The 24270-nt window shown below is 46.5% G+C and overlaps 1 protein-coding gene across 1 annotated transcript in view; it reads left to right on the top strand.

Annotated features, from left to right (window-relative positions):
- Positions 1-23999, top strand: part of LOC139413977 (dachshund homolog 1-like) — a 34263-nt gene extending 10264 nt beyond the window's left edge. The window contains exons 2-6 of the mRNA XM_071161862.1: positions 1672-1868; positions 9694-9841; positions 11354-11491; positions 12946-13017; positions 23876-23999. Coding sequence (XP_071017963.1) covers positions 1672-1868; positions 9694-9841; positions 11354-11491; positions 12946-13017; positions 23876-23913 — 593 coding nt within the window. The 3' untranslated portion in view covers positions 23914-23999. The remainder of the gene's footprint in view (positions 1-1671; positions 1869-9693; positions 9842-11353; positions 11492-12945; positions 13018-23875) is intronic.
- Positions 24000-24270: the final 271 nt, after the last annotated feature.

Below are 24270 nucleotides of genomic sequence, written 5' to 3'. Positions count from 1 at the left end.
CTAGAGGAGGTTAAACAACACAACTCAATCTGATCTGTAGAGGAGGTTAAACAACACAACTCAATCTGATCTGTAGAGGAGGTTAAACAACACAACTCAATCTGATCTGTAGAGGAGGTTAAACAACACAACTCAATCTGATCTGTAGAGGAGGTGAAACAACACAACTCAATCTGATCTGTAGAGGAGGTTAAACAACACAACTCAATCTGATCTGTAGAGGAGGTGAAACAACACAACTCAATCTGATCTGTAGAGGTTATAAACAACACAACTCAATCTGATCTGTAGAGGAGGTTAAACAACACAACTCAATCTGATCTGTAGAGGAGGTGAAACAACACAACTCAATCTGATCTGTAGAGGTAAAACAACACAACTCAATCTGATCTGTAGAGGAGGTGAAACAACACAACTCAATCTGATCTGTAGAGGAGGTTAAACAACACAACTCAATCTGATCTGTAGAGGTAAAACAACACAACTCAATCTGATCTGTAGAGGAGGTAAAACAACACAACTCAATCTGATCTGTAGAGGTTAAACAACACAACTCAATCTGATCTGTAGAGGAGGTGAAACAACACAACTCAATCTGATCTGTAGAGGAGGTTAAACAACACAACTCAATCTGATCTGTAGAGGTAAAACAACACAACTCAATCTGATCTGTAGAGGAGGTGAAACAACACAACTCAATCTGATCTGTAGAGGTAAAACAACACAACTCAATCTGATCTGTAGAGGAGGTTAAACAACACAACTCAATCTGATCTGTAGAGGAGGTGAAACAACACAACTCAATCTGATCTGTAGAGGTAAAACAACACAACTCAATCTGATCTGTAGAGGTGAAACAACACAACTCAATCTGATCTGTAGAAGAGGTGAAACAACACAACTCAATCTGATCTGTAGAGGTAAAACAACACAACTCAATCTGATCTGTAGAGGTAAAACAACACAACTCAATCTGATCTGTAGAGGTAAAACAACACAACTCAATCTGATCTGTAGAGGTTAAACAACACAACTCAATCTGATCTGTAGAGGTGAAACAACACAACTCAATCTGATCTGTAGAGGAGGTGAAACAACACAACTCAATCTGATCTGTAGAGGTAAAACAACACAACTCAATCTGATCTGTAGAGGAGGTGAAACAACACAACTCAATCTGATCTGTAGAGGAGGTAAAACAACACAACTCAATCTGCCATAGAGACACTGAAACTAATTAAAGAAACCGAGCAGCTGTTGCCTTTATGCCACCTGGCAGAGATAGCAGGCTGTGAGAGTGAGGAGCAAGACAAAGAGAGTGATTTAAACTGGGCCATGACATAGTTATCAATGTCAGTAGTGCAGGAGAACAGACATCTGCGAACACAGTATTACAGTATACTCAGGGGACAGTGTGTGTTTCCATCTGTGTGTCTTCAGTGGTGCCACACTGAAAAGGTTGGGTGTTCAGAGGTGGGTGTGGTTTCTTGTGTTTGTCAGTTGTAGTTTAGTCGTGGACACAGCCAATCACAATCTTTCTCTACTTTGCATGTTCTGAATAATGAATATCACCATCACACTCTCTCTCTTTGTCTTTCCCCAGAAGAGCCCAACACAACGGTAAATGCATTCTGATGACTTCTCTGCTATCTTCTTTTGTCTGTCCGCAAGATGACTGTGGTTCCCTGAGCACCCAGACAGTCAGAGAACCAATCAGAGAGCCATTCAGAGAGCCAGTCAGAGAACCAATCGGAGACGGCTATGAGAGGCTGTCGTTCTCGGGGCAGAAGCTTCCTGCAGGGTTCCCCGGGCCCTTTATCTTCCCTGAGGGGCTGTCGTCAATAGAGACTCTGCTCACTAACATCCAGGTGGGGCTCTACTCTCTGTTCTCTACTGAATCGTCCCAGAAGGTGTAATGGTGACCATGTTTTCCTGAACCATGTTTTGATATTGGAGGCTGTATCTTCTTTCTCTACTCACAGTTTGTTATCACACATCTGGATGAGTAACTCCTCCTCACCTCATCTCTCTGTCTGTGTCTCTGGGCTCCTCCTCATCTCTCTATCTGTGTCTCTGGGCTCCACCTCATCTCTCTATCTGTGTCTCTGGGCTCCACTTCTTCTCATCTATGTCTCTGGGCTCCTCCTCATCTCTCTATCTGTGTCTCTGGGCTCCACCTCATCTCATCTCTCTATCTGCGTCTCTGGGCTCCACCTCATCTCTCTATCTGTGTCTCTGGGCTCCACCTCATCTCTCTATCTGTGTCTCTGGGCTCCACCTCATCTCATCTCTCTATCTGTGTCTCTGGGCTCCACCTCATCTCACCTCTCTAACTGTGTCTCTTGGGGATCATCTCATCTCTCTATCTGCGTCTCTGGACTCCACCTCATCTCATCTCTCGAACAGTCTCTGGGCTCCACCTCATCTCATCTCTCTAACTGTGTCTCTGGGCTCCACCTCATCTCATCTCTCTAACTGTGTCTCTTGGGGATCACCTCATCTCATCTCTCTAACTGTGTCTCTTGGGGATCACCTAATCTCATCTCTCTAACTGTGTCTCTTGGGGATCACCTCATCTCATCTCTCTAACTGTGTCTCTTGGGGATCATCTCATCTCTCTATCTGTGTCTCTTGGGGATCACCTCATCTCATCTCTCTAACTGTCTCTCTTGGGGATCACCTCATCTCATCTCTCTAACTGTGTCTCTTGGGGATCACCTAATCTCATCTCTCTAACTGTGTCTCTTGGGGATCACCTCATCTCATCTCTCTAACTGTGTCTCTTGGGGATCATCTCATCTCTCTATCTGTGTCTCTTGGGGATCACCTCATCTCATCTCTCTAACTGTCTCTCTTGGGGATCACCTCATCTCATCTCTCTAACTGTGTCTCTTGGGGATCACCTCATCTCATCTCTCTATCTGTGTCTCTTGGGGATCATCTCATCTCTCTAACTGTGTCTCTGGGCTCCACCTCATCTTATCTCTCTAACTGTGTCTCTTGGGGATTTCCTCATCTCATCTCTCTATCTGTGTCTCTTGGGGATCACCTCATCTCATCTCTTTAACTGTGTCTCTTGGGGATCATCTCATCTCTCTAACTGTGTCTCTTGGGGATCACCTCATCTCATCTCTCTAACTGTGTCTCTTGGGGATCACCTCATCTCATCTCTCTATCTGTGTCTCTTGGGGATCACCTCATCTCATCTCTCTAACTGTGTCTCTTGGGGATCACCTCATCTCATCTCATCTCTATAACTGTGTCTCTGGGCTCCACCTCATCTCATCTCTCTATCTGTGTCTCTTGGGGATCACCTCATCTCATCTCTCTAACTGTGTCTCTGGGCTCCTCCTCATCTCTCTATCTGTGTCTCTTGGGGATCACCTCATCTCATCTCTCTAACTGTGTCTCTTGGGGATCATCTCATCTCTCTAACTGTGTCTCTTGGGGATCATCTCATCTCTCTAACTGTGTCTCTTGGGGATCATCTCATCTCTCTAACTGTGTCTCTGGGGGATCACCTCATCTCATCTCTCTATCTGTGTCTCTTGGGGATCATCTCATCTCTCTAACTGTGTCTCTTGGGGATCATCTCATCTCATCTCTCTAACTGTGTCTCTTGGGGATCATCTCATCTCTCTAACTGTGTCTCTTGGGGATCATCTCATCTCTCTAACTGTGTCTCTTGGGGATCACCTCATCTCATCGCTCTAACTGTGTCTCTTGGGGATCATCTCATCTCTCTAACTGTGTCTCTGGGGGATCATCTCATCTCTCTAACTGTGTCTCTTGGGGATCATCTCATCTCTCTAACTGTGTCTCTGGGGGATCATCTCATCTCTCTATCTGTGTCTCTTGGGGATCATCTCATCTCTCTAACTGTGTCTCTGGGGGATCATCTCATCTCTCTAACTGTGTCTCTTGGGGATCATCTCATCTCTCTAACTGTGTCTCTTGGGGATCATCTCATCTCTCTAACTGTGTCTCTTGGGGATCATCTCATCTCTCTAACTGTGTCTCTTGGGGATCATCTCATCTCTCTAACTGTGTCTCTGGGGGATCACCTCATCTCTCTAACTGTGTCTCTTGGGGATCACCTCATCTCTCTAACTATGTCTCTTGGGGATCACCTCATCTCATCTCTCTAACTGTGTCTCTTGGGGATCACCTCATCTCTCTAACTGTGTCTCTTGGGGATCATCTCATCTCTCTAACTGTGTCTCTTGGGAATCACCTCATCTCATCTCTCTAACTGTGTCTCTTGGGGATCATCTCATCTCTCTAACTGTGTCTCTTGGGGATCATCTCATCTCTCTAACTGTGTCTCTTGGGGATCATCTCATCTCTCTAACTGTGTCTCTGGGGGATCACCTCATCTCTCTAACTGTGTCTCTTGGGGATCACCTCATCTCTCTAACTATGTCTCTTGGGGATCACCTCATCTCATCTCTCTAACTGTGTCTCTTGGGGATCACCTCATCTCTCTAACTGTGTCTCTTGGGGATCATCTCATCTCTCTAACTGTGTCTCTTGGGAATCACCTCATCTCATCTCTCTAACTGTGTCTCTTGGGGATCACCTCATCTCATCTCTCTAACTGTGTCTCTTGGGGATCATCTCATCTCTCTAACTGTGTCTCTTGGGGATCACCTCATCTCATCTCTCTAACTGTGTCTCTTGGGGATCATCTCATCTCATCTCTCTATCTGTGTCTCTTGGGGATCACCTCATCTCATCTCTCTAACTGTGTCTCTTGGGGATCACCTCATCTCATCTCTCTAACTGTGTCTCTGGGCTCCACCTCATCTCATCTCTCTATCTGTGTCTCTTGGGGATCACCTCATCTCATCTCTCTAACTGTGTCTCTGGGCTCCTCCTCATCTCTCTATCTGTGTCTCTTGGGGATCACCTCATCTCATCTCTCTATCTGTGTCTCTTGGGGATCATCTCATCTCTCTAACTGTGTCTCTTGGGGATCATCTCATCTCTCTAACTGTGTCTCTTGGGGATCATCTCATCTCTCTAACTGTGTCTCTTGGGGATCATCTCATCTCTCTAACTGTGTCTCTTGGGGATCACCTCATCTCATCTCTCTAACTGTGTCTCTTGGGGATCATCTCATCTCTCTAACTGTGTCTCTGGGGGATCATCTCATCTCTCTAACTGTGTCTCTTGGGGATCATCTCATCTCTCTAACTGTGTCTCTGGGGGATCATCTCATCTCTCTATCTGTGTCTCTTGGGGATCATCTCATCTCTCTAACTGTGTCTCTGGGGGATCATCTCATCTCTCTAACTGTGTCTCTGGGGGATCATCTCATCTCTCTAACTGTGTCTCTTGGGGATCATCTCATCTCTCTAACTGTGTCTCTTGGGGATCATCTCATCTCTCTAACTGTGTCTCTTGGGGATCATCTCATCTCTCTAACTGTGTCTCTGGGGGATCACCTCATCTCTATAACTGTGTCTCTTGGGGATCACCTCATCTCTCTAACTGTGTCTCTTGGGGATCACCTCATCTCATCTCTCTAACTGTGTCTCTTGGGGATCACCTCATCTCATCTCTCTAACTGTGTCTCTTGGGGATCACCTCATCTCATCTCTCTAACTGTGTCTCTTGGGGATCATCTCATCTCTCTAACTGTGTCTCTGGGGGATCATCTCATCTCTCTAACTGTGTCTCTTGGGGATCATCTCATCTCTCTAACTGTGTCTCTGGGGGATCATCTCATCTCTCTATCTGTGTCTCTTGGGGATCATCTCATCTCTCTAACTGTGTCTCTGGGGGATCATCTCATCTCTCTAACTGTGTCTCTGGGGGATCATCTCATCTCTCTAACTGTGTCTCTTGGGGATCATCTCATCTCTCTAACTGTGTCTCTTGGGGATCATCTCATCTCTCTAACTGTGTCTCTTGGGGATCATCTCATCTCTCTAACTGTGTCTCTGGGGGATCACCTCATCTCTCTAACTGTGTCTCTTGGGGATCACCTCATCTATCTAACTGTGTCTCTTGGGGATCACCTCATCTCATCTCTCTAACTGTGTCTCTTGGGGATCACCTCATCTCATCTCTCTAACTGTGTCTCTTGGGGATCATTTCATCTCTCTAACTGTGTCTCTTGGGGATCACCTCATCTCATCTCTCTAACTGTGTCTCTTGGGGATCACCTCATCTCATCTCTCTAACTGTGTCTCTTGGGGATCATCTCATCTCTCTAACTGTGTCTCTTGGGGATCACCTCATCTCATCTCTCTAACTGTGTCTCTTGGGGATCACCTCATCTCATCTCTCTATCTGTGTCTCTTGGGGATCACCTCATCTCATCTCTCTAACTGTGTCTCTTGGGGATCACCTCATCTCATCTCATCTCTCTAACTGTGTCTCTGGGCTCCACCTCATCTCATCTCTCTATCTGTGTCTCTTGGGGATCACCTCATCTCATCTCTCTAACTGTGTCTCTTGGGGATCATCTCATCTCTCTAACTGTGTCTCTTGGGGATCACCTCATCTCATCTCTCTAACTGTGTCTCTTGGGGATCATCTCATCTCTCTAACTGTGTCTCTGGGGGATCATCTCATCTCTCTAACTGTGTCTCTTGGGGATCATGTCATCTCTCTAACTGTGTCTCTGGGTGATCATCTCATCTCTCTATCTGTGTCTCTTGGGGATCATCTCATCTCTCTAACTGTGTCTCTGGGGGATCATCTCATCTCTCTAACTGTGTCTCTGGGGGATCATCTCATCTCTCTAACTGTGTCTCTTGGGGATCATCTCATCTCTCTAACTGTGTTTCTTGGGGATCACCTCATCTCATCTCTCTAACTGTGTCTCTTGGGGATCACCTCATCTCATCTCTCTAACTGTGTCTCTTGGGGATCACCTCATCTCATCTCATCTCTCTAACTGTGTCTCTGGGCTCCACCTCATCTCATCTCTCTATCTGTGTCTCTTGGGGATCACCTCATCTCATCTCTCTAACTGTGTCTCTGGGCTCCTCCTCATCTCTCTATCTGTGTCTCTTGGGGATCACCTCATCTCATCTCTCTATCTGTGTCTCTTGGGGATCACCTCATCTCATCTCTCTAACTGTGTCTCTTGGGGATCATCTCATCTCTCTAACTGTGTCTCTGGGGGATCACCTCATCTCATCTCTCTATCTGTGTCTCTTGGGGATCACCTCATCTCATCTCTCTAACTGTGTCTCTTGGGGATCACCTCATCTCATCTCTCTAACTGTGTCTCTTGGGGATCATCTCATCTCTCTAACTGTGTCTCTTGGGGATCATCTCATCTCTCTAACTGTGTCTCTTGGGGAACATCTCATCTCTCTAACTGTGTCTCTTGGGGATCACCTCATCTCATCTCTCTAACTGTGTCTCTGGGGGATCACCTCATCTCTCTAACTGTGTCTCTTGGGGATCATCTCATCTCTCTAACTGTGTCTCTGGGGGATCATCCCATCTCTCTATCTGTGTCTCTTGGGGATCATCTCATCTCTCTAACTGTGTCTCTTGGGGATCACCTCATCTCATCTCTCTATCTGTGTCTCTTGGGGATCACCTCATCTCATCTCTCTAACTGTGTCTCTTGGGGATCACCTCATCTCATCTCTCTAACTGTGTCTCTTGGGGATCATCTCATCTCTCTAACTGTGTCTCTTGGGGATCATCTCATCTCTCTAACTGTGTCTCTTGGGGATCATCTCATCTCTCTAACTGTGTCTCTTGGGGATCACCTCATCTCTCTAACTGTGTCTCTTGGGAATCATCTCATCTCTCTAACTGTGTCTCTGGGGGATCATCTCATCTCTCTATCTGTGTCTCTTGGGGATCATCTCATCTCTCTAACTGTGTCTCTTGGGGATCACCTCATCTCATCTCTCTAACTGTGTCTCTTGGGGATCACCTCATCTCTCTAACTGTGTCTCTTGGGGATCACCTCATCTCATCTCTCTAACTGTGTCTCTTGGGGATCACCTCATCTCACCTCTCTAACTGTGTCTCTTGGGGATCACCTCATCTCATCTCTCTAACTGTGTCTCTTGGGGATCACCTCATCTCATCTCTCTAACTGTGTCTCTTGGGGATCACCTCATCTCATCTCTCTATCTGTGTCTCTTGGGGATCACCTCATCTCATCTCTCTAACTGTGTCTCTTGGGGATCACCTCATCTCATCTCTCTAACTGTGTCTCTTGGGGATCACCTCATCTCATCTCTCTAACTGTGTCTCTTGGGGATCACCTCATCTCATCTCTCTAACTGTGTCTCTTGGGGATCATCTCATCTCTCTAACTGTGTCTCTGGGCTCCACCTCATCTTATCTCTCTAACTGTGTCTCTTGGGGATCATCTCATCTCTCTAACTGTGTCTCTTGGGGATCATCTCATCTCTCTATCTGTGTCTCTTGGGGATCACCTCATCTCATCTCTCTAACTGTGTCTCTTGGGGATCACCTCATCTCATCTCTCTAACTGTGTCTCTTGGGGATCACCTCATCTCATCTCTCTAACTGTGTCTCTTGGGGATCACCTCATCTCATCTCTCTAACTGTGTCTCTCTGGGATCATCTCATCTCTCTATCTGTGTCTCTTGGGGATCACCTCATCTCATCTCTCTATCTGTGTCTCTTGGGGATCATCTCATCTCTCTAACTGTGTCTCTTGGGGATCATCTCATCTCTCTAACTGTGTCTCTTGGGGATCATCTCATCTCTCTAACTGTGTCTCTTGGGGATCACCTCATCTCATCTCTCTAACTGTGTCTCTTGGGGATCATCTCATCTCTCTATCTGTGTCTCTTGGGGATCATCTCATCTCTCTAACTGTGTATCTTGGGGATCATCTCATCTCTCTAACTGTGTCTCTTGGGGATCACCAATCATTATTTAAACCTCCAGCATATTTGTTTTGAATTTTTAAAAATTAAAGTAAACATTTTGACTGGAGATAATAAATGTAGAGACTACACACTATATCAGACTACACACTACAGTGATGTATGGATTAGAGATGTAGAGACTACACACTACATCAGACTACACACTACATCAGACTACACACTACAGTGATGTATAGATTTAGATTAGAGATGTAGAGACTACACACTACATCAGACTACACACTACAGTGATGTATAGATTTAGATTAGAGATGTAGAGACTACACACTACATCAGACTACACACTACAGTGATGTATAGATTTAGATTAGAGATGTAGAGACTACACACTACATCAGACTACACACTACAGTGATGTATAGATTTAGATTAGAGATGTAGAGACTACACACTACACTGATGTATAGATTAGAGATGTAGAGACTACACACTACATCAGACTACACACTACAGTGATGTATAGATTTAGATTAGAGATGTAGAGACTACACTCTACATCAGACTACACACTACAGTGATGTATAGATTAGAGATGTAGAGACTACACACTACAGTGATGTATAGATTTAGATTAGAGATGTAGAGACTACACAGTACAGTGATGTATAGATTTAGATTAGAGATGTAGAGACTACACACTACAGTGATGTATAGATTAGAGATGTAGAGACTACACACTACAGTGATGTATAGATTTAGATTAGAGATGTAGAGACTACACAGTACAGTGATGTATAGATTTAGTGTAACAGCCTCTTGATGTGTGTCTTACTCTGTGCCCTCCAAGCAGGGCTTGCTGAAGGTTGCCATAGACAACACGCGCGCTCAGGACAAACAGGTGCAGACGGAGAAGTCAGAGCTGAAGATGGAACTGTTCAGAGAGAGGGAGCTAAGAGAGACACTGGAGAGACAGCTCACCATGGAGCAGAAAAACAGAGGTCGGTTAACACTACATTACCCACAACACACTGCACACTGCACTACATTACCCACAGTGAACTGTTCAGAGAGAGGGAGCTAAGAGAGACACTGGAGAGACAGCTCACCATGGAGCAGAAAAACAGAGGTTGGTTAACACTACATTACCCACAACACACTGCATACTACACTACATTACCCACAACACACTGCACACTACACTACATTACCCACAGTGAACTGTTCAGAGAGAGGGAGCTAAGAGAGACACTGGAGAGACAGCTCACCATGGAGCAGAAAAAAAGAGGTCGGTTAACACTACATTACCCACAACACACTGCACACTACACTACATTACCCACAACACACTGCATACTACACTACACTACATTACCCACAGTGAACTGTTCAGAGAGAGGGAGCTAAGAGAGACACTGGAGAGACAGCTCACCATGGAGCAGAAAAACAGAGGTCGGTTAACACTACATTACCCACAACACACTGCACACTACACTACATTACCCACAACACACTGCATACTACACTACACTACATTACCCACAGTGAACTGTTCAGAGAGAGGGAGCTAAGAGAGACACTGGAGAGACAGCTCACCATGGAGCAGAAAAACAGAGGTTGGTTAACACTACATTGCCCACAACACACTGCATACTACACTACATTACCCACAACACACTGCACACTACACTACATTACCCACAGTGAACTGTTCAGAGAGAGGGAGCTAAGAGAGACACTGGAGAGACAGCTCACCATGGAGCAGAAAAACAGAGGTTGGTTAACACTACATTACCCACAACACACTGCATACTACACTACACTACATTACCCACAGTGAACTGTTCAGAGAGAGGGAGCTAAGAGAGACACTGGAGAGACAGCTCACCATGGAGCAGAAAAACAGAGGTTGGTTAACACTACATTGCCCACAACACACTGCATACTACACTACATTACCCACAACACACTGCACACTACACTACATTACCCACAGTGAACTGTTCAGAGAGAGGGAGCTAAGAGAGACACTGGAGAGACAGCTCACCATGGAGCAGAAAAACAGAGGTTGGTTAACACTACATTACCCACAACACACTGCATACTACACTACACTACATTACCCACAGTGAACTGTTCAGAGAGAGGGAGCTAAGAGAGACACTGGAGAGACAGCTCACCATGGAGCAGAAAAACAGAGGTCGGTTAACACTACATTACCCACAACACACTGCACACTACACTACATTACCCACAACACACTGCACACTACACTACATTACCCACAGTGAACTGTTCAGAGAGAGGGCGCTAAGAGAGACACTGGAGAGACAGCTCACCATGGAGCAGAAAAACAGAGGTCGGTTAACACTACATTACCCACAACACACTGCACACTACACTACATTACCCACAACCCACCGGCACACCATACTACTCATCTCTGTTTCTAGTGAGCCCTGAAAACAAGCACTGCAATTCCTCACAATTCTCAACTGTTGTGTGTATTTCAGTGCTGATCCAGAAGCGTCTGAAGAAAGAGAAGAAGAGTAAGAGGAAACTTCAGGAGGCTCTGCAGTTTGAGTGTAAACTGAGAGACCATGCTGAGCAGACTCTGCAGCAGACTGTAGCGTCAGACAGAGCCCTCTGTGGTAAGTCTCCAGGCTACATTACAGGGGAGCCTAGTGGTTAGAGTGTAGAGGCGGCAGGGGAGCCTAGTGGTTAGAGTGTAGAGGCGGCAGGGTAGCCTAGTGGTTAGAGTGTAGAGGAGGCAGGGTAGCCTAGTGGTTAGAGTGTAGAGGCGGCAGGGGAGCCTAGTGGTTAGAGTGTAGAGGCGGCAGGGTAGCCTAGTGGTTAGAGTGTAGAGGAGGCAGGGTAGCCTAGTGGTTAGAGTGTAGAGGCGGCAGGGTAGCCTAGTGGTTAGAGTGTAGAGGCGGCAGGGGAGCCTAGTGGTTAGAGTGTAGAGGCGGCAGGGGAGCCTAGTGGTTAGAGTGTAGAGGCGGCAGGGGAGCCTAGTGGTTAGAGTGTAGAGGCGGCAGGGGAGCCTAGTGGTTAGAGTGTAGAGGCGGCAGGGGAGCCTAGTGGTTAGAGTGTAGAGGCGGCAGGGTAGCCTAGTGGTTAGAGTGTAGAGGCGGCAGGGTAGCCTAGTGGTTAGAGTGTAGAGGCGGCAGGGTAGCCTAGTGGTTAGAGTGTAGAGGCGGCAGGGTAGCCTAGTGGTTAGAGTGTAGAGGCGGCAGGGTAGCCTAGTGGTTAGAGTGTAGAGGTGGCAGGGTAGCCTAGTGGTTAGAGTGTAGAGGCGGCAGGGTAGCCTAGTGGTTAGAGTGTAGAGGCGGCAGGGTAGCCTAGTGGTTAGAGTGTAGAGGCGGCAGGGTAGCCTAGTGGTTAGAGTGTAGAGGCGGCAGGGTAGCCTAGTGGTTAGAGTGTAGAGGCGGCAGGGTAGCCTAGTGGTTAGAGTGTAGAGGCGGCAGGGGAGCCTAGTGGTTAGAGTGTAGAGGTGGCAGGGTAGCCTAGTGGTTAGAGTGTAGAGGTGGCAGGGTAGCCTAGTGGTTAGAGTGTGGAGGCGGCAGGGTAGCCTAGTGGTTAGAGTGTAGAGGCGGCAGGGTAGCCTAGTGGTTAGAGTGTAGAGGCGGCAGGGTAGCCTAGTGGTTAGAGTGTGGAGGCGGCAGGGTAGCCTAGTGGTTAGAGTGTAGAGGCGGCAGGGGAGCCTAGTGGTTAGAGTGTAGAGGTGGCAGGGTAGCCTAGTGGTTAGAGTGTTGGACTAGTAACCGGAAGGTTGCAAGTTCAAACCCCCGAGCTGACAAGGTACAAATCTGTCGTTCTGCCCCTGAACAGGCAGTTAACCCACTGTTCCTAGGCCGTCATTGAAAATAAGAATTTGTTCTTAACTGACTTGCCTAGTTAAATAAAGGTTAAAAAAGGTATAAAAAACGTTTTTACATTTGACAATTTATTCTTAATTTTGACTTCATGGTGCAGTTTTACGTTGTCATTTAAGTTCCTTTATGAAAATGAATGCATTACCCTTTTACTTCTCATTTACTAGTAATTAGGTGTGATAATTAATGACTAAACTCCTGCCTCTCCGTCATCATTACCCTCCAATCAGACTCACTGACCCAGGAAGTAGACAACGGTAACCAAGGTAACGGCAGGACTGACGCAGAGGCAGCGATACAAGGTACGGCAGCTTCTGAATGGCTCATCCTTCCTTATCCTAGTTGCCTACATGTCCGGGTGTTTACGTTGAGTTAAACTAACGCCGTTGGTCTGTGTGGCAGCAATCTAATTGATAAACAGTTTTTAATAGTTAAGTGTTGAGTGGATAATACTATTACTATCTGTTACGGAGGTGTTGAGTGGATAATACTATCCTATCTGTTACGGAGGTGTTGAGTGGATAATACTATTACTATCTGTTACGGAGGTGTTGAGTGGATAATACTATTACTATCTGTTACGGAGGTGTTGAGTGGATAATACTATCCTATCTGTTATGGAGGTGTTGAGTGGATAATACTATCCTATCTGTTATGGAGGTGTTGAGTGGATAATACTATTACTATCTGTTACGGAGGTGTTGAGTGGATAATACTATCCTATCTGTTATGGAGGTGTTGAGTGGATAATACTATCCTATCTGTTATGGAGGTGTTGAGTGGATAATACTATTACTATCTGTTATGAAGGTGTTGAGTGGATAATACTATTACTATCTGTTATGGAGGTGTTGAGTGGATAATACTATTACTATCTGTTACGGAGGTGTTGAGTGGATAATACTATCCTATCTGTTATGGAGGTGTTGAGTGGATAATACTATCCTATCTGTTATGGAGGTGTTGAGTGGATAATACTATTACTATCTGTTATGAAGGTGTTGAGTGGATAATACTATTACTATCTGTTACGGAGGTGTTGAGTGGATAATACTATTACTATCTGTTACGGAGGTGTTGAGTGGATAATACTATTACTATCTGTTACGGAGGTGTTGAGTGGATAATACTATTACTATCTGTTACGGAGGTGTTGAGTGGATAATACTATTACTATCTGTTACGGAGGTGTTGAGTGGATAATACTATTACTATCTGTTACGGAGGTGTTGAGTGGATAATACTATCCTATCTGTTATGGAGGTGTTGAGTGGATAATACTATTACTATCTGTTACGGAGGTGTTGAGTGGATAATACTATTACTATCTGTTACGGAGGTGTTGAGTGGATAATACTATCCTATCTGTTATGGAGGTGTTGAGTGGATAATACTATTACTATCTGTTATGGAGGTGTTGAGTGGATAATACTATCCTATCTGTTATGGAGGTGTTGAGTGGATAATACTATTACTATCTGTTACGGAGGTGTTGAGTGGATAATACTATCCTATCTGTTATGGAGGTGTTGAGTGGATAATACTATTACTATCTGTTATGGAGGTGTTGAGTGGATAATACTATTACTATCTGTTACGGAGGTGTTGAGTGGATAATACTATCCTATCTGTTATGGAGGTGTTGAGTGGATAATACTATTACTATCTGTTACGGAGGTGTTGAGTGGATAATACTATTACTATCTGTTACGGAGGTGTTGAGTGGATAATACTATTACTATCTGTTACGGAGGTGTTGAGTGGATAATACTATTACTATCTGTTACGGAGGTGTTGAGTGGATAATACTATTACTATCTGTTATGGAGGTGTTGAGTGGATAATACTATTACTATCTGTTACGGAGGTGTTGAGTGGATAATACTATTACTATCTGTTACGGAGGTGTTGAGTGGATAATACTATTACTATCTGTTATGGAGGTGTTGAGTGGATAATACTATTACTATCTGTTATGGAGGTGTTGAGTGGATAATACTATTACTATCTGTTATGGATGTGTTGAGTGGATAATACTATCCTATCTGTTATGGAGGTGTTGAGTGGATAATACTATTACTATCTGTTATGGAGGTGTTGAGTGGATAATACTATTACTATCTGTTATGGAGGTGTTGAGTGGATAATACTATTACTATCTGTTATGGAGGTGTTGAGTGGATAATACTATTACTATCTGTTACGGAGGTGTTGAGTGGATAATACTATTACTATCTGTTACGGAGGTGTTGAGTGGATAATACTATTACTATCTGTTATGGAGGTGTTGAGTGGATAATACTATCCTATCTGTTATGGAGGTGTTGAGTGGATAATACTATTACTATCTGTTATGGAGGTGTTGAGTGGATAATACTATTACTATCTGTTACGGAGGTGTTGAGTGGATAATACTATTACTATCTGTTACGGAGGTGTTGAGTGGATAATACTATTACTATCTGTTATGGAGGTGTTGAGTGGATAATACTATTACTATCTGTTACGGAGGTGTTGAGTGGATAATACTATTACTATCTGTTACGGAGGTGTTGAGTGGATAATACTATTACTATCTGTTACGGAGGTGTTGAGTGGATAATACTATTACTATCTGTTACGGAGGTGTTGAGTGGATAATACTATTACTATCTGTTACGGAGGTGTTGAGTGGATAATACTATTACTATCTGTTACGGAGGTGTTGAGTGGATAATACTATTACTATCTGTTACGGAGGTGTTGAGTGGATAATACTATTACTATCTGTTATGGAGGTGTTGAGTGGATAATACTATTACTATCTGTTACGGAGGTGTTGAGTGGATAATACTATTACTATCTGTTACGGAGGTGTTGAGTGGATAATACTATTACTATCTGTTATGGAGGTGTTGAGTGGATAATACTATTACTATCTGTTACGGAGGTGTTGAGTGGATAATACTATTACTATCTGTTATGAAGGTGTTGAGTGGATAATACTATTACTATCTGTTATGGAGGTGTTGAGTGGATAATACTATTACTATCTGTTACGGAGGTGTTGAGTGGATAATACTATCCTATCTGTTACTGAGGTGTTGAGTGGATAATACTATTACTATCTGTGACGGAGGTGTTGAGTGGATAATACTATTACTATCTGTTATGAAGGTGTTGAGTGGATAATACTATTACTATCTGTTATGAAGGTGTTGAGTGGATAATACTATTACTATCTGTTATGGAGGTGTTGAGTGGATAATACTATTACTATCTGTTACGGAGGTGTTGAGTGGATAATACTATCCTATCTGTTATGGAGGTGTTGAGTGGATAATACTATTACTATCTGTTACGGAGGTGTTGAGTGGATAATACTATTACTATCTGTTATGGAGGTGTTGAGTGGATAATACTATTACTATCTGTTATGGAGGTGTTGAGTGGATAATACTATTACTATCTGTTACTGAGGTGTTGAGTGGATAATACTATTACTATCTGTTATGGAGGTGTTGAGTGGATAATACTATTACTATCTGTTACTGAGGTGTTGAGTGGATAATACTATTACTATCTGTGACGGAGGTGTTGAGTGGATAATACTATTACTATCTGTTACGGAGGTGTTGAGTGGATAATACTATTACTATCTGTTACGGAGGTGTTGAGTGGATAATACTATTACTATCTGTGACGGAGGTGTTGAGTGGATAATACTATTACTATCTGTTACGGAGGTGTTGAGTGGATAATACTATTACTATCTGTTATGGAGGTGTTGAGTGGATAATACTATTACTATCTGTTACGGAGGTGTTGAGTGGATAATACTATCCTATCTGTTACTGAGGTGTTGAGTGGATAATACTATTACTATCTGTGACGGAGGTGTTGAGTGGATAATACTATTACTATCTGTTATGGAGGTGTTGAGTGGATAATACTATTACTATCTGTGACGGAGGTGTTGAGTGGATAATACTATTACTATCTGTTATGGAGGTGTTGAGTGGATAATACTATTACTATCTGTTATGAAGGTGTTGAGTGGATAATACTATCCTATCTGTTACTGAGGTGTTGAGTGGATAATACTATTACTATCTGTTATGGAGGTGTTGAGTGGATAATACTATTACTATCTGTTATGAAGGTGTTTCAGAGCATTTCAGATGCTCTCATTGCTCTGTGTATCAGAACGACAGTACACCCCATCTACCCCCTCTCTCTCCTGCTCCAGTCCCCTACAGACCCCATCTACCCCCTCTCTCTCCTGCTACAGTCCCCCCACAGACCCCATCTACCCCCTCTCTCCTGCTGCAGAGTCCCCCACAGACCCCATCTACCCCCTCTTTCTCCTCCTGCAGAGTCCCCCACAGACCCCATCTACCCCCTCTCTCTCCTCCTGCAGAGTTCCCCCACAAACCCCATCTACCCCCTCTCTCTCCTGCTCCAGTCCCCCCACCGACACCATCTACCCTCTCTCTCTGCTGCAGAGTTCCCCCACAGACCCCATCTATCCCCTCTCTCTCCTGCTGCAGAGTTCCCCACAGACCCCATCTACCCCCTCTCTCTCTCTGCTGCAGTCCCCCATAGACCCCATCTACCCCCTCTCTCTGCTGCAGAATTCCCCTACAGACCCCATCTACCCCCTCTCTCTCCTGCTCCAGTTCCCCCACAGACCTCATCTACCCCCTCTCTCTCCTGCTGCAGAGTTCCCCACAGACCCCATCTACCCCCTCTCTCTCCTGCTCCAGTCCCCCCACAGACCTCATCTACCCCCCTCTCTCCTGCTCCAGTCCCCCCACAGACCTCATCTACCCCCTCTCTCTCTCTGCTGCAGTCCCCCATAGACCCCATCTACCCCCTCTCTCTGCTGCAGAATTCCCCCACAGACCCCATCTACCCCCTCTCTCTCTGCTGCAGAGTTCCCCCACAGACCCCATCTACCCTCTCTCTCCTGCTCCAGTCCCCCAACAGACCCCATCTACCCCCTCTCTCTCCTGCTGAAGTCCCCCACAGACCCCATCTACCCCCTCTCTCTCCTGCTGCAGAGTCCCCCACAGACCCCATCTGCCCCCTCTATCTCCTGCTGCAGTCCCCCCACAGACCCCATCTACCCCCTCATTCTCCTGCTGAAGTCCCCCACAGACCCCATCTACCCCTTCTCTCTCTTGCTGCAGAGTTCCCAGACAGACCCCATCTACCCCCCCTCTCTCCTGCTCCAGTCCCCCTCACAGACCCCATCTACCCCTCTCTCTCCTGCTCCAGTCCCCCTCACAGACCCCATCTACCCCCTCTCTCTCTGCTCCAGTCCCCATCTACCCCCTCTCTCTCTGCTCCAGTCCCCATCTACCCCCTCTCTCTCTCCTGCTGCAGAGTTCCCAGACAGACCCCATCTACCCCCCCTCTCTCCTGCTCCAGTCCCCATCTACCCCCTCTCTCTCTGCTCCAGTCCCCATCTACCCCCTCTCTCTCTGCTGCAGCCCCCCCACAGACCCCATCTACCCCCTCTCTCTCTGCTCCAGTCCCCATCTACCCCCTCTCTCTCTGCTGCAACCCCCCCACAGACCCCATCTACCCCCTCTCTCTCTGCTCCAGTCCCCATCTACCCCCTCTCTCTCTGCTGCAGACCCCATCTACCCCCCCTCTCTCTCTCTCTGCTGCAGCCCCCCCACAGACCCCATCTACCCCCTCTCTCTCTGCTCCAGTCCCCATCTACCCCCTCTCTCTCTCTCTGCTGCAGAGTTCCCCGACAGGGACTTGCTCCCTCCTCTCCCTCTCTCTCTGCTGCAGAGTTCCCCGACAGGGACTTGCTCCCTCCTCTCCCTCTCTCTCCTGCTGCAGAGTTCCCCGACAGGGACTTGCTCCCCTCTCCTCTCTCTCCTGCTGCAGAGTTCCCCGACAGGGACTTGCTCCCTCCTCTCTCTCTCTCCTGCTGCAGAGTTCCCCGACAGGGACTTGCTCCCTCCTCTCTCTCTCTGCTGCAGAGTTCCCCGACAGGGACTTGCTCCCTCCTCTCTCTCTCTGCTGCAGAGTTCCCCGACAGGGACTTGCTCCCTCCTCTCTCTCTCTGCTGCAGAGTTCCCCGACAGGGACTTGCTCCCTCCTCTCTCTCTCTGCTGCAGAGTTCCCCGACAGGGACTTGCTCCCTCCTCTCTCTCCTGCTGCAGAGTTCCCCGACAGGGACTTGCTCCCCTCTCTCTCTCTGCTGCAGAGTTCCCCGACAGGGACTTGCTCCCCTCCCTCTCTCTGCTGCAGAGTCCCCTGACAGGGACTTGCTCCCTCCTCTCTCTCTCCTGCTGCAGAGTTCCCCGACAGGGACTTGCTCCCTCCTCTCTCTCTCCTGCTGCAGAGTTCCCCGACAGGGACTTGCTCCCTCCTCTCTCTCTCCTGCTGCAGAGTTCCCCGACAGGGACTTGCTCCCTCCTCTCTCTCCTGCTGCAGAGTTCCCCGACAGGGACTTGCTCCCTCCTCTCTCTCTCCTGCTGCAGAGTTCCCCGACAGGGACTTGCTCCCTCCTCTCTCTCTCCTGCTGCAGAGTTCCCCGACAGGGACTTGCTCCCTCCTCTCTCTCTCTGCTGCAGAGTTCCCCGACAGGGACTTGCTCCCTCCTCTCTCTCTCCTGCTGCAGAGTTCCCCGACAGGGACTTGCTCCCTCTTTGTTAGCAGATCAAACATCTAAACCGTTAAAAGGGAAATTTAATTTAATGTCAGTGAAGCAAAAAAAAGAGCAAGGCCCCGTAATTAATGGCTGTCTTAATTGTCCTCCTGATGTATTTGCATAGACATCATTTGCATAACTTACATGCAGTAATAAATCTTTCCAAAGAGCGTTTTTAACAGACAACAGACGAGAGGCTCTAGAAAACAATTTATATATACAGAACAATACTCTTATGTATTTTAGTTTGCTATCTTTGGTCATCTTAGTTTACTATCTTTGCTTATCATCTTAGTTTATTATCTTTGCTCATCATCTTAGTTTACTATCTTTGCTCATCATCTTAGTTTACTATCTTTGCTCATCATCTTAGTTTACTATCTTTGCTCATCATCTTAGTTTACTATCTTTGCTCATCATCTTAGTTTACTATCTTTGCTCATCATCTTAGTTTACTATCTTTGCTCATCATCTTAGTTTACTATCTTTGCTCATCATCTTATCGTTTACTATCTTTGCTCATCATCTTAGTTTACTATCTTTGCTCATCATCTTAGTTTACTATCTTTGCTCATCATCTTAGTATACTATCTTTGCTCATCTTCTTAGTTTACTATCTTTGCTCATGTAACGGTTTTCTTGATGAGAAGGAGAGTCGGACCAAAATGCAGCGTGTAGATTGCGATCCATGTTTTAATGAACAAATGTAAAACACGAATCAATACAAATACTACAAAATAAAGAACGTAACGAACGTAACGAAAACCTAAACAGCCTATCTGGTGAAAACACATAGACAGGAACAATCACCCACAAACACACAGTGAAACCCAGGCTACCTAAATATGGTTCCCAATCAGAGACAATGACGAACACCTGCCTCTGATTGAGAACCATATCAGGCCGAACATAGAACTGGACAAACTAGACATGTAACATAGAATGCCCACTCAGATCACACCCTGACCAACCAAAACATAGAAAATACAAAGTAAACTATGGTCAGGGCGTGACAGTACCCCCCCCCCAAGGTGCGGACTCCGGCCGCAAAACCTGAACCTATAGGGGAGGGTCTGGGTGGGCATCTGTCCGCGGTGGCGGCTCTGGCGCTGGACGTGGACCCCACTCCATGACAGTTTTAATCCCCCTCCTAAACGTCCCTAAATAGGTTACCCACCACAATGATAACATGGGACAGAGGGACAGCTCGGGACAGAGGTAACTCGGGACAGATGGGTAGCTCAGCACTGAGAGGAAGCTCAGCACTGAGAAGAAGCTCAGCACTGAGAGGAAGCCCAGGCAGGTAGTAGAAACTACCAGAACCTGGCTGGCTGGCGGTTTCAGCAGATCCTGGTCGACTAGCAGATCTGGAAGAATCTGGTCGACTGGCGGATCTGGGAGAATCTGGTCGACTGGCAGATCTGAGAGAGTCTGGACGACTGGCAGATCTGGAAGAGTCTGGTCGACTGGCAGATCTGGAAGAGTCTGGTCGACTGGCAGATCTGGAAGAGTCTGGTCGACTGGCAGATCTGGAAGAGTCTGGACGGCTGGCAGATCTGGAAGAGTCTGGACGACTGGCAGATCTGGAAGAGTCTGGACGACTGGCAGATCTGGAAGAGTCTGGACGACTGGCAGATCTGGAAGAGTCTGGACGACTGGCAGATCTGGAAGAGTCTGGACGACTGGCAGATCTGGAAGAGTCTGGACGACTGGCAGATCTGGAAGAGTCTGGTCGACTGGCAGCTCTGGAAGAGTCTGGTCGACTGGCAGCTCTGGAAGAGTCTGGTCGACTGGCAGCTCTGGCTGCTCCATGCTGACTGGCTGCTCCATGATGACTGGTAGCTCTGGCTGCTCCATGCTGACTGGCTGCTCCATGCTGACTGACAGCTCTGGCTGCTCCATGCTGACTGGCTGCTCCATGCTGACTGGCAGCTCTGGCTGCTCCATGCTGACTGGCTGCTCTGGCTGCTCCATGCTGACTGGCTGCTCCATGCTGACTGGCTGCTCCATGCTGACTGGCGGCCCTGGCTGCTCCATGCTGACTGGCGGCCCTGGCTGCTCCATGCTGACTGGCGGCCCTGGCTGCTCCATGCTGACTGGCGGCCCTGGCTGCTCCATGCTAACTGGCAGCTCTGGCGGCTCCTTGCAGACTGGCAGCTCTGGCGGCTCCTTGCAGACTGGCAGCTTTGGCGGCATCCTGCAGACAGGCAGCTCTGGCGGCTCCTTGCAGACTGGCAGCTCCATGCAGACTGGCAGCTCTATGCAGACTGGCAGCTCCATGCAGACTGGCAGCTCCTTGCAGACTGGCAGCTCCTTGCAGACTGGCAGCTCCTTGCTAACTGGCAGCTCTAAGCTAACTGGCAGCTCTATGCTAACTGGCAGCTCTATGCTAACTGGCAGTTCTGAACAGGCGGGAGACTCCGGCAGCGCTGTAGAGGCGGAAAGCTCTGACAGCGCTAAACAGGCGGGAGACTCCGACAGCGCTGGAGAGGAGGAAGGCTCCGACAGCGCTGGACAGGCGAGGCGCACTGTAGGCCTGATGCGTGGTGCTGGCACTGGTGGTACTGGGCCGAGGACACGCACAGGAAGCCTGGTGCGGGGAGCTGCTACCGGAGGGCTGGGGTGTGGAGGTGGTACTGGAAAAACCGGACCGTGCAGGCACACTGGAGCTCTTGAGCACCGAGCCTGCCCAACCTTACCTGGTTGAATGCTCACGGTCGCCCTGCCAGTGCGGCGAGGTGGAATAGCCCGCACTGGACTATGCAGGCGAACCGGAGACACCGAGCGCAAAGCTGGTGCCATGTAAGCCGGCCCAAGGAGACGCACTGGGGACCAGCTGCGTAGAGCCGGCTTCATGGCATTAGGCTCGACGCTCAATCTAGCCCGGCAGACACGCGGAGCTGGAATATACCGCACCGGGCTATGCACCCGCACTGGAGACACCGTGCGCACCACTGCATAACACGGTGCCTGTCCGGTCTCTCTAGCCCCCCGGTAAGCACAGGGAGTTTGCGCAGGTCTCCTACCTGGCGTAGCCATACTCCCTGTTAGCCCCCCCCCAAGAAATTTTTGGGGCTGCCTCTCAGGCTTCCATCCGCGTCGCCGTGCTGCCTTCTCATACCAGCGCCTCTCTGCTTTCACCGCCTCCATTCTACGGTAACCTTCCTCGCACTGCTCCAGCGAATCCCAGGCGGGCTCCGGCACTCTCCCTGGGTCGGCCGCCCACCTGTCGATCTCCTCCCAAGTAGTATACTCCATACTGTACTCCTCCTTGGGCTGTTCCTGTTGTTTCTTCTCCCGCTGCACCTTAGTGCGGCTACACTCCCCTGGTTTAGCCCAGGGTCCTCTCCCGTCGAGGATTTCCTCCCATGTCCAGAAATCCTTATTGCGCTTCTCCTCGCGCTGCTCCTGCCTGTTGACACGCTGCTTGGTCCTTTTGTGGTGGGTGATTCTGTAACGGTCTTCTTGATGAGAAGGAGAGTCGGACCAAAATGCAGCGTGTAGATTGCGATCCATGTTTTAATGAACAAATGTAAAACACGAATCAATACAAATACTACAAAATAAAGAACGTAACGAACGTAACGAAAACCTAAACAGCCTATCTGGTGAAAACACATAGACAGGAACAATCACCCACAAACACACAGTGAAACCCAGGCTACCTAAATATGGTTCCCAATCAGAGACAATGACGAACACCTGCCTCTGATTGAGAACCATATCAGGCCGAACATAGAACTGGACAAACTAGACATGTAACATAGAATGCCCACTCAGATCACACCCTGACCAACCAAAACATAGAAAATACAAAGTAAACTATGGTCAGGGCGTGACAGCTCATCATCTTAGTTTACTATCTTTGCTCATCATCTTAGTTTACTATCTTTGCTCATCATCTTATAGTTTACTATCTTTGCTCATCATCTTAGTATACTATCTTTGCTCATCTTAGTTTACTATCTTTGCTCATCATCTTAGTTTACCATCTTTGCTCATCATCTTATAGTTTACTATCTTTGCTCATCATCTTAGTTTACTATCTTTGCTCATCATCTTATAGTTTACTATCTTTGCTCATCATCTTATAGTTTACTATCTTTGCTCATCATCTTAGTTTACTATCTTTGCTCATCATCTTAGTTTATTATCTTTGCTCATCATCTTAGTTTACTATCTTTGCTCATCATCTTATAGTTTACTATCTTTGCTCATCTTCTTAGTTTACTATCTTTGCTCATCATCTTAGTTTACTATCTTTGCTCATCATCTTAGTTTACTATCTTTGCTCATCATCTTATAGTTTACTATCTTTGCTCATCATCTTAGTATACTATCTTTGCTCATCTTCTTAGTATACTATCTTTGCTCATCATCTTAGTTTACTATCTTTGCTCATCATCTTAGTTTACTATCTTTGCTCATCATCTTATAGTTTACTATCTTTGCTCATCATCTTAGTTTACTATCTTTGTTTACATATTTATTTTTCTGTTGTTTCTCAGATGGAAGACTCTTCCTGAAAACCACAGTGATGTATTGAAGACAACATGGAGAGAAGAGAAGATCGATTCGAGCACCATTGAAGAGATTCCAGGGACTTGCATCAGCAACATCATGGACGTTTCAGTACTCCACACTGTCATAAAAGACTGACAATACACAACAAAGAACAAATAATCAAAGAGTTGTGATAACAGTGTTACGTGCAATACCAATGTCTTTCACAGAAACACAATCACAGCAAAGTGGAACCGAAGGAGAGATTTTTCTACTTTATTTAAACCAGCCTGAATGCTCAGAGAAGGACAAATCCACTTCCAATTTTTGACTTGTATTCCTGTCTCAAGTTTTATAAGATTTCAACGTTTTAAAGCATAATGTCACGAAAGTCGGTAAA

The sequence above is a fragment of the Oncorhynchus clarkii genome, chromosome 7, assembly GCF_045791955.1.
Source record: "Oncorhynchus clarkii lewisi isolate Uvic-CL-2024 chromosome 7, UVic_Ocla_1.0, whole genome shotgun sequence".
In the NCBI taxonomy this organism is placed as follows: Eukaryota; Metazoa; Chordata; class Actinopteri; order Salmoniformes; family Salmonidae; genus Oncorhynchus; species Oncorhynchus clarkii.
The sequence above is the reverse complement of the archived record's forward strand: the minus strand, read 5'-3'. Positions and strand labels throughout refer to the sequence as shown.